The sequence below is a fragment of the Sinocyclocheilus rhinocerous genome, unplaced genomic scaffold (genome assembly GCF_001515625.1).
Source record: "Sinocyclocheilus rhinocerous isolate Xijiao unplaced genomic scaffold, SAMN03320098_v1.1 scaffold127, whole genome shotgun sequence".
Taxonomy (NCBI): Eukaryota; Metazoa; Chordata; class Actinopteri; order Cypriniformes; family Cyprinidae; genus Sinocyclocheilus; species Sinocyclocheilus rhinocerous.
Genome location: NW_015664685.1, coordinates 1224185 through 1238519, shown reverse-complemented (window position 1 = coordinate 1238519; position 14335 = coordinate 1224185). Strand labels below are relative to the sequence as shown.

General features: G+C 36.4%; 2 protein-coding genes and 1 long non-coding RNA gene across 3 annotated transcripts in view; 2 read left to right on the top strand and 1 right to left on the bottom strand.

The window, feature by feature from the left end:
- Window positions 1-349: 349 nt before the first annotated feature.
- Window positions 350-5237, bottom strand: LOC107730354 (rRNA methyltransferase 1, mitochondrial-like). The gene is made up of 5 exons (XM_016541176.1): window positions 3905-5237; window positions 3625-3718; window positions 1716-1836; window positions 1505-1624; window positions 350-1188 (listed from the first exon to the last, which is right to left on the bottom strand). The coding sequence occupies exons 1-5, from the start codon at window positions 4678-4680 to the stop codon at window positions 1145-1147; spliced, it is 1155 nt and encodes a 384-aa protein (XP_016396662.1). The 5' UTR covers window positions 4681-5237; the 3' UTR covers window positions 350-1144.
- A 108-nt stretch (window positions 5238-5345) lies between these two features.
- LOC107730306 (Meckel syndrome type 1 protein homolog) lies at window positions 5346-13430 on the top strand (the record flags this gene model as incomplete). The annotated part of the gene is made up of 15 exons (XM_016541095.1): window positions 5346-5591; window positions 5952-6079; window positions 6167-6219; window positions 8204-8359; window positions 8956-9053; window positions 9175-9303; window positions 9566-9670; window positions 9767-9875; window positions 11065-11121; window positions 11238-11280; window positions 11470-11532; window positions 11887-11957; window positions 12037-12106; window positions 12234-12341; window positions 13366-13430. Coding segments are annotated over exons 1-15 (1332 nt in total), but the record flags the coding sequence as incomplete, so codon positions are not given.
- Window positions 13431-13432: 2 nt separating this feature from the next.
- Window positions 13433-14335, top strand: part of LOC107730313 (uncharacterized) — a 2252-nt gene continuing 1349 nt past the window's right edge. The window contains exons 1-2 of the long non-coding RNA XR_001638669.1: window positions 13433-13510; window positions 13596-13693. This is a non-coding gene — a long non-coding RNA (uncharacterized LOC107730313). The remainder of the gene's footprint in view (window positions 13511-13595; window positions 13694-14335) is intronic.

Below are 14335 nucleotides of genomic sequence, written 5' to 3'. Positions count from 1 at the left end.
AATCAAAATGTAAAAATTTTTACACTATGCATGAAATATCTGGATGACCTCCTACATTTGCTATAATAAGCAATAAATCAGTAGAGCACACTGAAAATTCTGCATCCCATAATACAGGGAACAGTTAGCCATGTAAGCATACTACTTTTTTATTGTTGTACTGTTTAATCCATGCTGTTTCAAATGCTATTTTAACAGCAAGGCAGTAAACAGTACAGTATGCAGTGCTGTATTTACTAGTACACTAGTATTTCTTACTGAACACTGCCTAATAGCATGATCCTTCACAAATCATTCTAATATGCTCATTTGGTGCTCTTTTTCAATTTTTATTTTTTATCATTATCAGTGTTGAAAACAGTTATTATGCTTAATATTTTTTTTGCATGGTAGTGTATACAAAGCCTTACATTAACACCAAAATGTTAAAGTGCATTGTAAGCTCTTTCAATTAATAAATATTTGTAACATTTGCTTCTTTATTATCGCACATATGTGCACTAGCCTCAACAAGCATCTAAAAAGAAGTTGTATATTCCTGTAGCTCAAAAAAATAGAGAATGCTGCTGGCAACACCAAGGTCAAAGGTTTGATTCGCAGGGAATCCGTGAACTGATAAATAGCATACCTTGAATACACCGAGAGTCGCTTTGGCAACTGCCAAATCCATAAATGAAAAAGAGTCAACTGAGTATATAAACCGTCATTACCTACATCTCCAGCTTTTATGGGTATTTTTAAAGCAATATCAATAAACATAAAGATCAATATTTATTCAAAATAAAATTAACATGAACATTTTCATCTTGTGGCAAATGTTCGCAGTGATAAGCACATGAACTAATTAACATGTTTCATGAAGAAGGTGGATAATTAAAGATTACATATCTGTTTATACAAGCATGTTTTCCCTGAGATGATAGAGACCAGGTGTAGCACAGGTCTTGTCTTAAACAAGGTGGTCATAGTCAGTAACTGGTCCAGAATGCATCTACAGCCTCTCTTTATCTGACCAATGAGCCTCTCTCCAGACTCTCAGACTGTTAATTGATGAAGTAATCCAGTCATTAATCACGGTAGGGGGCTAATAAGAGACGCCGGAGTAAATAATGCTGCTGCCTTGTTGTTGTTGCCATCATCATCATCAGCTTCCTGTGCGTGTGGACAGAAGAGAGTGCAGCAGAATGCCTGCGAGAAGGAAAAAAATAGCAACACATTAAAAGAGGGCAAATTAGCTGCATAAAAATTTATTATGAATTGGTTTATAAAAATGGAATCCTGAAACCTGTTCAACTGTTTAAAATAAACCTTATTTGTATTATTTTTTAATCAAAAACTACTTCATATCAGCTACACATAACAACACTTGCCTCTAAGAGTGAAAAAATATATCTTAAAATGTAAATTCTTTAATTTACGTTTACCCTGAGCTGTGGTTAATTCCTAGAAAGTACATTTTAAGGTTACCAGCAATTCAGAACAATATTTACTAATATAAACATACCTGTGGCTACAGACACATTGAGTGATTCTACCCCAGGGTGCAGGTTTCTGCGTGGAGGAATGGTGAGCAGGACGTCACACATCTGATGCAGTTCTGGAGACAGACCGTCACCCTCTCCACCTGATAGCACACACACAGACAGACCACCGTAACACAAAGAGAGCAAAACTATTATCGGTCCAAATACATTTAAACACAAACTTGCTGTTACCCATTAACAGGAGTGTAGGTCTGGACGTCTTGAAATCTGAACATGACACAACAGCGGATTCAGGGCTGCATTGCTCTAACCCAACAGTGCCAACTACTTGCCAACCTTCTTCTGCTTTCGCCTATAATGTCAAGACAAATTTGGTTATAGCTATTACACAACGGAAATCCTGACGATTGAGTATGAGATGTGTTTCGCGAAAGGACTAGGCAGACGCGGTCTCAACCTCAATGGCTTTCTTTAACTGCCCTCTACAGGCCACAGAAGAGATTTTCCATTCACTATAATTAAAAGGGTTTATTTTATTATGAAAACCTACTGTACATTTCATAAATCAATTAAGTTTCAAAAACAACAAAAGAAGGATGTTCTATTTTGTCTTACTTTTGACAACAATTTACAGAACTATTTTCTATTAATTTCATCTGCATTTCTTTATTTTTCTTCACTAAACAATTTACAGATCTGTGTTTGTTACCATTAAACGTACTTTCATGGGACATCTTTCTGATCCAAATGTGCTTTTCTCAATAATTGTGGTCATATTTATGGCATTTTTGTTTTGCTTTGCAGTAAAAAACAATAATTATTATGTATTTATACAATTAATATTAGTGACATTAATTACCTGGTGGAATTCACTGCAATAACACTTTGAACACGTATTTTGTGTTCATGTATTTGATTAGTTAGCATTGCTTTCCCCCCTCAGGTCAAATTATTTCTCCAATAAATAAATAAATAAATAATAATAAAATAAAGAAAGAAAATGAACCACAATTGTGTTATTTAAATGCCCTCTACTGGCTACAAATGGAAACTTAGGCTGCTTTTACACTGGCATCACTTTTTTTTATTCACATGTGTAAACACAAAAATCTTCACGAGATCTGATTTTTTCGCATCCATTCTGAGCCACTTCCATATTTGGTTTTACATTTTGCCAAGTAAGACATGTTCCTTGATCAACATCTTTTGTTGATCCTGGATCAACATTACGGTCCAAAAATATAGACCTAACCCAATCCCTTCCCCTAAACCTAACCCTACCCATAATTTATTCCTAAAATCAGAGGGAAATTATAGCTGATTAACAAGGGTGTAGAAGCACCTAACCCTGATCTTAAGCCTAAAACAGATATTTCCTGAAAAGTTATGCCTCAATTCTGATTGGTTGATAGGACTGTTGTTCCAGGATCAACAAGGATGTTGATCCAGGAACATGTTGTACTTGGTGAAATCACGCTCACCGTCTGCATATACAGGTATCCAGTTTTTCAGGATTAAAATAAATGTTATGCAGTAAATGTAGCATATAGATATAATTATATAGATTTGTGAAGTTCACAGTTAAGAGTAAAATGTGAATGTATTTATGTATAGTACCAAAAGTCCAGAGTTTTGCAACCTTAGGGAGCGTGGTGGATTGTAGCGTGATAGAAGACTAGTTAGGCATGCAGGAGCTAAACCATTTAGGGCCTTATAAGTAAGTAGTAATATTTTGTAACTGATACGGAACTTTAAGACATGTTCCTGGATCAACATCTTTTGTTGATCCTGGATCAACATTACTGTCCAAAAATATAGACTAAACCCAATCCCTACCCAATCCCTATTCCCTACCCATAATTTATTCCTAAAATCAGTGTGAAATGATAGCTGATTAACAAGGGTGTAGAACAGGGGTGCCCAAACTCGGTCCTGGGCACACCTGGTGTAGAAGCACCTAACCCTGATTGTAAGCCTAAAACAGACATTTCCTGAAAAGCTATCCCTCAATTCTGATTGGTTAATTGGAATGTTGTTCCAGGATCAACAAGGATGTTAGGATAGGCTACCCGATATGTCAAAACATGTCAATCCCATTGTAATTCCAAGTAAGGTGAAGTGGAGGGATCAACTTCCAGACCTTAATCATATCTTTCAAGTTGCTGTAGCCAAACACCTCCATGACCTCCATCACACCAGCACTGGCTTTACTCACTGTGGGCGTCAGAGGACAGCTAACAAAGACAGCAAATAAACATAAGCACATTTCAATGGTTAATACAAAGTTAAATGTAAAACACATTTTAATTTAATCATAAACAAAATACATGACCAAAGAAACAATGGTCTTTGTTTTAGATCCTATATTCCATTTAACAATGTTATAAAGAATTAAACACAAATGCCTCTTTTAACTCCACCTGTTATGAATGCTGCTGGCAATTCGATCCACTCCCAGGAAATACGCAGACCGCAAAATGGCACCAAGATTCATCGGATCCTGCACTCCATCCAAAACCAGCCATAATGCCTTGTGGTTCTTCACCTCATGAGATGGCATCGGTCTTTCCTCAGTGATAAACCCAAGAGGACTTGCCTGCAGACACAACCCCTGGTGCACCTTACCGCCACACATCTTGTCAAGTGTCTGCTTACTGACTCTCTGTATCTGCACGCCCCGTCTGACGGCCTCCTGACAGACCCTCAAAATCACATCTCTCTGTGGCCCCTCACCGTTCTTCACAAAGAGACGACTCGGCTTCCTCCTACTTTGCGTGAGGGCCAGCAAACATGGGGCCGCACCGAACACAATCTCTAACTGTTTACCTTCATTGGGCTCAGATTCTTTTTGGATACGTCTCAAAAGCCTTCCGGTTTCTGACTCACTGAAATCCTCAAACCTCAGTTTCTGAAGCTCCGATGACGCTTTTCCACTCTGTGTTTTTGTTGATTTGGGATTATCATCTCTGTTAGCAGCATATTTATGCTGTTTAGATACAAATGTCTTTCTGAGTTTACTAGAGGTAAATCTCTCACCTGACTTGTCTCTTGGACAGAAAAGTGCTCTTGTGCAACTATAGGCTGCACGTTGTGTGAAAGGTGTAAAATAGAATTCCTTCAGCCCTACCAAACAACATCTATTCCTAGTTCTGCTGGAGGCTAGGAAGACTTTGAAACATGTTTTCCACGCCTGCATATTTGCCTTTAATAACTTGCTAAGATATGCCTTAATAAACAGCTTAAACCATCTTCAGGTGGTCTGCTGGTTTTTGCAGGCCTAAACCAACCTGGTTTGATGGTTTTAGAACCGTTTTGGGCACTTGTCAAACTGGTCAGGCTTGGCTGACAAGCAAAATCAGCTAAACTCCCGCTAGGAAACAAGATAAGAGCAGCAAGATTCAACGCTGTATGTTGCTTTTAACAGATTATTCATTATTTCTTAAAAAAGGAAAGAATAATCTGCTCTTAGTTAGTGCTGCCGCTGCTGCTAACCAAAAGGCCACGGTGCCCTTCAGGATTAAAATACCAGCAACACTGTGTGCACATTAAATAAAGCAGAATTTTCTGTCAAGAACCGTCCTCAGGCATTTCTAATCCACTATATTCGTTGGTCAATAACAAACACAAACATGTGGAACAGCTTTCGGTTCATAGGCAGTGTTCAACGCGTCGCGGATGTAAAGCAGGGAGTGTGTTTACTATCACTTCCGCTCCCAGATCAGCTGTAGTCATCGCCCGCGTTTCTATGGACTGAGTCAGAGAGCAGCTCTGGCTGATTTGAGAACAGCGTCTTTATATCCGCACCGAGCATGCGCATAATTAACTTCCGGCTGCTTCCGTTAGTGTGTTACTATGCAACGAGACGCTCAGATGTGTCGCGTTAACTTCCTACCGGAGTATTCCATTAAGAAGTAAATAATTTAAAACTGTTTATCCTTGCTCATGCTTGGTGTGAGTTTTTTAATAGTCAACCGATGCAAATGATACACTACAGCTAAATACTTCTATCTTTTGAGGCCGAGTGTCAGATATGGCCGACGGTTGGTGCACTGACACCGGAGAATCGGTTTACCGTTCCCGGGATGCGGTTAAAAACTTACGAATACGGTAAGTGACGTCGCCTGAGTGTGCTTGACATCTAAAATAAAAGTATACACACTATTAAATGCACCAAATGTCTTTACCATATCTAGTACCATGGTGTTCTTAGAAACAACTTGTAGTACAATGTAAATACTATTGTTTATGAATTTCAGTTCCATGATATTGAAGTACTATGGTATGCCCATCTTACACATAAGTGCACCATGAAACTGCCATAGGTCTCTTTACCATGATTCTGAATGATTACCAAATCCATGTACCACTGTATTTACTGTACACGATGCTCCAAGTCACTAAAAATAATACAACTGTAATATGCCCAAACACAACATGTATACAGTAACTGTTTTGTTTCTGTTTCAGAGTGTGCATACAGCGTGTGACCTCCACAGCCGCTCTGTCTCAACATCTCCATCAGCAAGTGCTTTCCCAGCAGGAGAGAGGAGTTATAGAGCTGGACACCTTCAGCTCTCAGACTCAAGCAGCTTCCTGTACGTGAAAAACGCTGATATGAACCTATCACAACAATTCCCTGGAATATGGTGGATAATAATTTTCTCGTTCTCTTTCTAACACAGCCACTGATGCGGAGGAACTGGTGGTTGGTTGGCAAGAGAAGTTCTTCAGTCAGGTAGGCCACTAGTGAGGGCAAAGCTGTGTGTGTGCAACTAAATGAAGGTGACCAGATTTCTGAAATTTCTGAAACCGGGGACATTTCCTATTTAAGTGGTCAAAATATTATTGAAATCTCATTTGTTGTTATTTTTTTTTATTATTATTATGTTAGTTTGATCATTATGATTTTTGGACTGGTTTTAATACAGTTCACCAAAAATCACACTATGTAAATAGTTCATAGTAACCATTGTGAATAGCAAGCAGTACAAAATAATATTATAACAGAATTATGACTTTACAAAAACACATTATATAAGAACATGATAAATAAATATTTTAAACATTTTCTAATTGTACATTGCATAATACTTTTAATTTTTACAAACTGATTATACTGTATACAACAATTACAACTTTTCTTAACTTTTCAAATGGTATGTTATGTTTTGTGCATGGAAATTACTCTTACTATCCTTAATTAGGCTTATTATTTTGGATTTTAGACTCATTTTGAGCACAAAGTATGTGCTTTCTGCAAATGTATTAAACTGCAAATTAAAATTGTCTACAATACAACCCTGCACCCTGGTGAAGCCCTGTAATAAAGCACATACAAACAGTATTTAATTAAACATAAATAGTTAGTATATGTTACTACTTAAAAAAAAAGGTCTCTTTTGATAATTGATGAAGTTTAAGTTAAAGTTAAGTTCTTCATGACTGAAGTGAAAGTGAAAGTGAAGTGACATGTGGCCAGGTATGGTGACCCGTACTTGGAATTAGTGCTCTGCATTTAACCCATCCAAAGATTTTTTTTTATTATTATTATGTTAGTTTGATCATTATGATTTTTGGACTGGTTTTAATACAGTTCACCAAAAATCACACTATGTAAATAGTTCATAGTAACCATTGTGAATAGCAAGCAGTACAAAATAATATTATAACAGAATTATGACTTTACAAAAACACATTATATAAGAACATGATAAATAAATATTTTAAACATTTTCTAATTGTACATTGCATAATACTTTTAATTTTTACAAACTGATTATACTGTATACAACAATTACAACTTTTCTTAACTTTTCAAATGGTATGTTATGTTTTGTGCATGGAAATTACTCTTACTATCCTTAATTAGGCTTATTATTTTGGATTTTAGACTCATTTTGAGCACAAAGTATGTGCTTTCTGCAAATGTATTAAACTGCAAATTAAAATTGTCTACAATACAACCCTGCACCCTGGTGAAGCCCTGTAATAAAGCACATACAAACAGTATTTAATTAAACATAAATAGTTAGTATATGTTACTACTTAAAAAAAAGGTCTCTTTTGATAATTGATGAAGTTTAAGTTAAAGTTGAGTTCTTCATGACTGAAGTGAAAGTGAAAGTGAAGTGACATGTGGCCAGGTATGGTGACCCGTACTTGGAATTAGTGCTCTGCATTTAACCCATCCAAAGTGCACACACACACACCGTGAACACACACCCATAGCAGTGGGCAGCCATTTTTGCTGCGGCGCCCGGGGAGCAGTTGGGGGTTCGGTGCCTTGCTCAAGGGCACCTCAGTCGTGGTATTGAAGGTGGAAGAGAGCGCTGTACATTCACTCACCTCACCTACAATTCCTGCCGGACCTGAGACTTGAACCCGCAACCTTTGGGTTACGAGTCCGACTCTCTAACCATTAGGCCACGACTTCCCCAAAAGTAGCGGCGCATGACCAAGTAATCAGTGTAGCTTGCAGCTGAATTTGTTGGTGAAAATAATCACTACACGATTGCTCCGATAACCAGCTGGCTGTGTTGGTCAGGGTTTTTTTTGCAATGTATTTGTGGGCTGTTTTGAATGTGCTGTAAAACAGAGACATTTCCAGGAAAAGCTCCAGATGGGGACAAAACACCAAAAACTGGGACTGTCCCCGGAAAACGAGCACATCTGGTCACCCTGGTGTATCTGATGAGTTCTGCTTTGTCATTGATATGCAGTATGAAGTGGACCTTTACCAAACAGAGTCAAATTGTCAAACACCACTGGAGCGTCAGTATCACACAGAAATCATGGCAATGGAAAGATCCAAAAGAAGACAAAACCAGCGCATTTTCACCTGCACAGACTTTGATCGCTTTTCCAAATGGGAAGAGGTCAGCTCACTCTACCATTTTCTTTTTTAAATCTGACAAAAACATACCCAGGTCATATTTCACCACAAAATCAAAATAAAGGAAAATAAGAATTTTTTTTTATTTTGAAATTTTGTATAAAGAAAATCAAACATAATTTTAAGACCATTATGGGATAGTCCACCCAAAAATGAAAATTCTGTCATCATTTGCTCACCTCCATGCCATTCCAAACCTGTATGCATTTATTTCTTCTGCTGTACATGAAAAATATATTTTGAAGAATGCTGATAACCAAACAGTTTCAGTTCCCAATGACTTGCACTAATGGAAGTCAATGGGAATGGAATAGGTTTTCCCGCCAAAAGAGAATTTGAGAAATTAAGAATTGTCATGAAAATAATATCACAATACAGAATCGTAACATTTCGAAATTAAGCTTTATTTTCTTTAAGCAAAATATAATTTCTTATTTCTTTATTTAATAAATAATTAATTATTCGGTGTTAGATATGACCCAAACATGGTTTTGAAAGGTTTGGTGAGATTCACCAATGGATGAATAGGCTGCATATGTTTTTAGTTTCAGTTTTCAGAAGTTGTGATTGTATTGACAGCAAGCCCAGAGTCTGCTGATCCCAGCTCAGTCCACACCAACCTTTTTAGCAGAACGCATGGCCAATGTTAGACACAGGAGACAAGAGAGACGTCCTGTGTAAGTACCTAGAAGCCTATATTATAGTTGCCTGTAAGATGGTTTTCTGTAAAGCATTTATCATATCTGAAAAGTTAAGGAGGTTTACCTGTATTTTATTTTATTTTTTTACACAATTTAGAGAGTCTATTGTTCACAAGTCCCGTTTAATCACATGGGAGCCTTCTGAGGAGTTCATAAAGAACAGCCACATCATCAACACACCAGTGCAGACCATGCACATCATGGGAGATCTTGGGCCTTCAGGGAAGTAAGTGTCATGATACTCTACTTTAGCCACTTAAACATATCATACATTACAATTTATTTGACCAGAGCTCCACTTATAATGCAGTTGAAGGTTTTTTACACCAAAAAGGGTATTTTGTAGTTTTATATCACAATTTTCCACTCTATCTTACCCTTAAAATTTAACTGACATTTGAAAATAAGTTTTTTTTTTGTTTGTTTTTTTATGATATGACCCATTTAAAGTAATGTGAAATAACCAGACATGTGACTGTGTTTTACAGGTTGGGCCTGAAAGAGAACGAATATATATTATGCACCATAAAAGCAGATGGTAATGGAGTAATCACAATAAAACCAGACTTTAACAACAACAGAGGAGCCTACAGGCAAGACCTACCACTTCTGTCAATTTCTCTTGTGAATAATATTGGGATGAGTTAATTGTGATTACAGAAGGTGTATTTGACTGTCTTTCACACCAGGCTGGAAACGCAGGGGGAGAAGAGGGAGGTGTGGAGGCTGTATCTGGAGAGCGCCTCATCAGACATTCATGCAGACGAGAAAGAGAGAGAGCAGCGCATGTACAGAGATGTATGTCCCTTTGTCCTTGCTTAGGATTGGTGGTTTCACTGTCTCACTCACTGCCTGCCAACTACATTGGCAGCTACCTTCTAAGGCAGCATCCTAACAGAAACGGAATCTCATAAGGGGTTGAGTTGAAACACTTCTGTGTACAATAATTTAATGTAAAATGTAAAACTGTTCATCATCTGGGCAATGCGTTTTGGGATTGCCATATCTGCAAAGGATAGAAATGAAAGTTTTGGCCAAAACAAGGTGTTGTATGAGGCACAATAAATGTTGCCTTTGCAACTAACTGAGATAAATTAAGCTGAAGTGCTAAAATTGCTAAAATAGCGCCAATAGCCTCGTGGTCAGCGCACCAACATATAGTGTCATTTTGCATCGGTTGTCCCGAGTTCGAGTCTACGCTCATGGACCATTCCCAATCCTTTTAGCTTCTCTCAAGTGGCTACCAGTGAACTACAGGATAAAATATAAAACTCTTTTGTATGTTTTTAAAGCAGTGCATGGGATGGCCCCTGCTTACGTGTCTGAGCTCGTTGCTGTTCGTCAAGCACCTAGGTCTCTAAGATCCAATAATAAGTTATTGCTTACTGTCCCTCGTACTCATTTAAAGTTAAAAGGGGATCAGGCCTTTGCTGTTGCGGGGCCGAAGCTCTGGAATAGTCTTCCTCAGGAACTTAGAGAGATCTCATCTTTAAATGCTTTTAAAGTTGAAGTCAAACACTACTTATTGTCTTTAACCTTTGAGAGGGTGGGCTAGTCTTTGTTGTTAGTAGGATGTGTGTTGTTTTAAGTTGTGTGTTTTAATGAAGTGTTTCTTGATTGTACGGCACTTTGGTCTGCAGGTGCAGTTGTAAAGTGCTATATAAATAAAGTGAATGAATAAAAGTAAATAAGAAAATTACTATAACTGAAAATATAGAAATAAAAGTTTTTACAAAATATGAATAAATACACAATAGTTCACAATTATTATAATACTAATAAATAAATGGTATAATACTATAACACACTATGACATTCTTAGTTAAAAATTTTTTTAACTCTTTTTATCCAAAGCATCTTAAACTGCAATGCCAATGTCCCTGGAGCAATATGGAATTCTTTGGCTGGCCCAAGGCTCACTGGTGGATTGCTGACCCCTTTCTGGTGGAGTCATCATTCTCACACCTTTCTTTTTATTTTATTTTAGCTGTACACACGTCACAAAGATTACCTCAACAGCCTGGTTGGCCAAGACTTTGAAATGGTAAGAATTATCATTCTTATCCAGACTCATGGTCTCAAAAAATCATGATCTCTTCATTTGCGTTCCAAATAAAAAAGGTAACATTTTCATTCTGATTGTCCAAACACTTCCTTTAGCCACCTCCAGGAATACTTCGCCTGATTGTAAATGGAGAGATTGGTGAGTACTAGCAGTTATCCTGTATCATAAGGATTAGCCCAAATTTACTGAGAGCAAAGCAGTATAACATCAGTACATCAAATGCATGCTTAAATTGCACAGTCCCTGCAATATATTTATAATTTTACTGCAAACTGGGTCTCAAAAGTTACTCTGCTCGGATCATAATATGGCAATTTTTCCTTTCAGTTTCTGCTCAGGGCTATGAGTATGACAATCTTTATGTCCATTTCTTCTTGGATTTACCAAATAGTAAGTCAACCTAATCTCAACCACATACAGTGGGAAACATATTTCAAAGGTTAAGTCACACATGTATGCATGGCATTGCATTTGATGACAAAATCAAATCAAGTAGTATTTATTTTACATAAAGATTTTAAAGAAAGCACAAGTACACTTTTTCAAGCAAAGTTTTAAATGGTAAAACAATAGTTATACTGTTCAAAATGAAGACAAAAGTACACATTTTTGTTTTTAAACTAATGAAATGACATTGAGACATTTTAAGCGTGACTTAAGTGGCCAGACTTTAGTCACTGTATTACTGTTTTGTGCAATTTATGTCAGTAATTCATGATATTGAGGTTTTTCCATGTTCTACAGATTGGTCCAGTGTTCCCTTTCACTGTCTGTCTGGTGTGACTCAGACGTGTCGCACACGCAGTGTGGGAAAGGTAAGACGTCATTTTAGTAAACCCCATGACCCGGCTCTGTGTTCATGGAAATGTGGCATGCATGTTCTCTGTTTTATAGGAGGATGTTGCCTTCTTCTCCTATCCATTCAGCTTTGAGACCTTTTTCCATAAGGAAGACGAGTCTGATGGTGAGATCTTTTATTGCCGCAGAATATCTTTAACAAAATAATAGAAAAATACATTATATAGACAACCTCCTGATGATATGCAAATAAAGTACCAGTGAATAAACACAAGAGCTTATAATCTGTGCAGGGTCATTACCCCAGTGGCCAGTGCTATATTTCAAAGTTCTTTCCTTGGATTTTTGGCAGCGCTACAGAACTGAAGGCTATGGCTTCCTGGTCATTCCCTCAACGCCAGGTAGGACAGTCTTTTGTTCTGAAGTATCGCAAAGTGTAATGTAGTGATGTTCATGTCTGATGTTCTCCTGAATCTGTTCTTTTTAATGATGCATTACCAATTCGCAGAGCTTTTTTTTTTCATATTACATTCATATGTAATTACAAAATGAATTTGTAATTACATATGAATTACAAATTCATATGTAATTTCCACACCAATTAGTATATCCCAATTTGTAACCAGTATTTATGATAAATTGTGAAATGGATGATATACTGTAACCAAAAAACACATTTCTTTGAAAATTTCTCTGGTAAAAACATATGCATGGTCAAATTGGGAAACATAACGCTGAAGTTTGGGGTCAGTAAGATTTTCTTTTTAAGAAGAAATTATTGCTTTTATTTAGCAAGGATGTGTTAAATTAATCAAAAGTAATAGTAAAGGCATTTATAATGTTACAAATGATTTCTATTTCTATGTCTGTTCATTATAGATTCCTGAAAAATGCATCATGCTTTCAACTGTAATAATAATAAGACATTTTCTGGAGCAGCAAATCAGGATATTAGTATAATTTCTGAAGGATTATGTGACAGTAGAGCCTGGAGGAATGGCTGCTGAAAATTCAACTGTAAATACATTTTAAAATATATATATATTTTTTTATTATATTTTACAAACATTTTAGAGAAATGGAGTAATGGCTGCTGAAAATTCAGCTATAAATACATTTTGAAATATATTAAAATACATTTTAAAATATATTAAAATAGAAAACTCTTATTTTAAATTGTAATAATATATATATTTTTTAATTCTACTGTATTTTGATCAATTAATGCATAGACAAGCTGGGTCCAACCATAGACAGCCTGGGTCCACTTTATTAATCACAAGGATGTACTTTTGTCACTTGTCATTCCAGTTCAAGATTTTAAACCCACGATATCATTTATATAATGAACTATAGTACATTTTCTATTAAGTTATATTAAGTATATTTGCATCAGCTTGTTCAGTAGTGACTTTATGCTTTCAGGGTATCACAGGATGACTTGCTGCACATGGAGACCCCTCCAGTCCGGCACGGTGGCTGAACTGAGACGGCGATTGAGTCGCTTTGGCTTTCGCACTCAAACCACTGGAAGTGTGACCTTTACTCTTAATTGTATCCAGCATGCCAGGTTGGCCAACACAATCAGTGCATTTTGTGATTGCAGCAGTACTATTTTGCCCCTTTGAGACTATAAGAGCTTGTATTTTATTCAGGGCCTTTATTGATGCCAGCACCCTGAAGAAAAGAAGACAAACTGTTCTGGATCAGCTGGGCGGCCACAGTCAGCAGGGCTCTGTCTATAATGTTCTGGGTAAGACAGGCCTAATTAGCTTCAGGACCTTTATTGCTATTAATTAGAGGTATTTGCTACGGTAATTATTAATATTTAGAGTTAGAGATTTTAACAAAAAACGTAACCCTAAGTATTATACTTCAATAATTATTTCGTCCCACAATGCTTATGTTACTGAGATGTTTGATACCTCAAATCATGCAGTTTGTTGAGGATTTTACTTCACTCATTTTGCCAGGCGAAAATCTTAAGTCTGCTCGCTAAGAAATGTAAATGGCACTATCATTTAAGCATTTAGGGTCAGTGAGATAATTTTTTTAAAGAAGGAAATTAAAGCTTTTTTTTTTTTTATTAAAAGCGACAGTAACAACATTTATAATGTTACAAAATATTTCTATTTGAAATAAATACCGTTCTGTTTATTAAAGTAAAAAATGTATCTTTCTATTCTTAAGCACCAAATCAACATATTAGAATGATTTCTGAAAGATAATGTGACAGCAAAAACTGTAATAATAATGCTGAAAATTCAGCTTTGCCATCACAGGAATAAATTAAATGTTATAGTATATTAAAATAGAAAACAGTTATTTTAAACTGTAATAATTTTTCACAATATTACTGTTTTTACTGTATTTTTAATCAAATAAATGCAGCCTT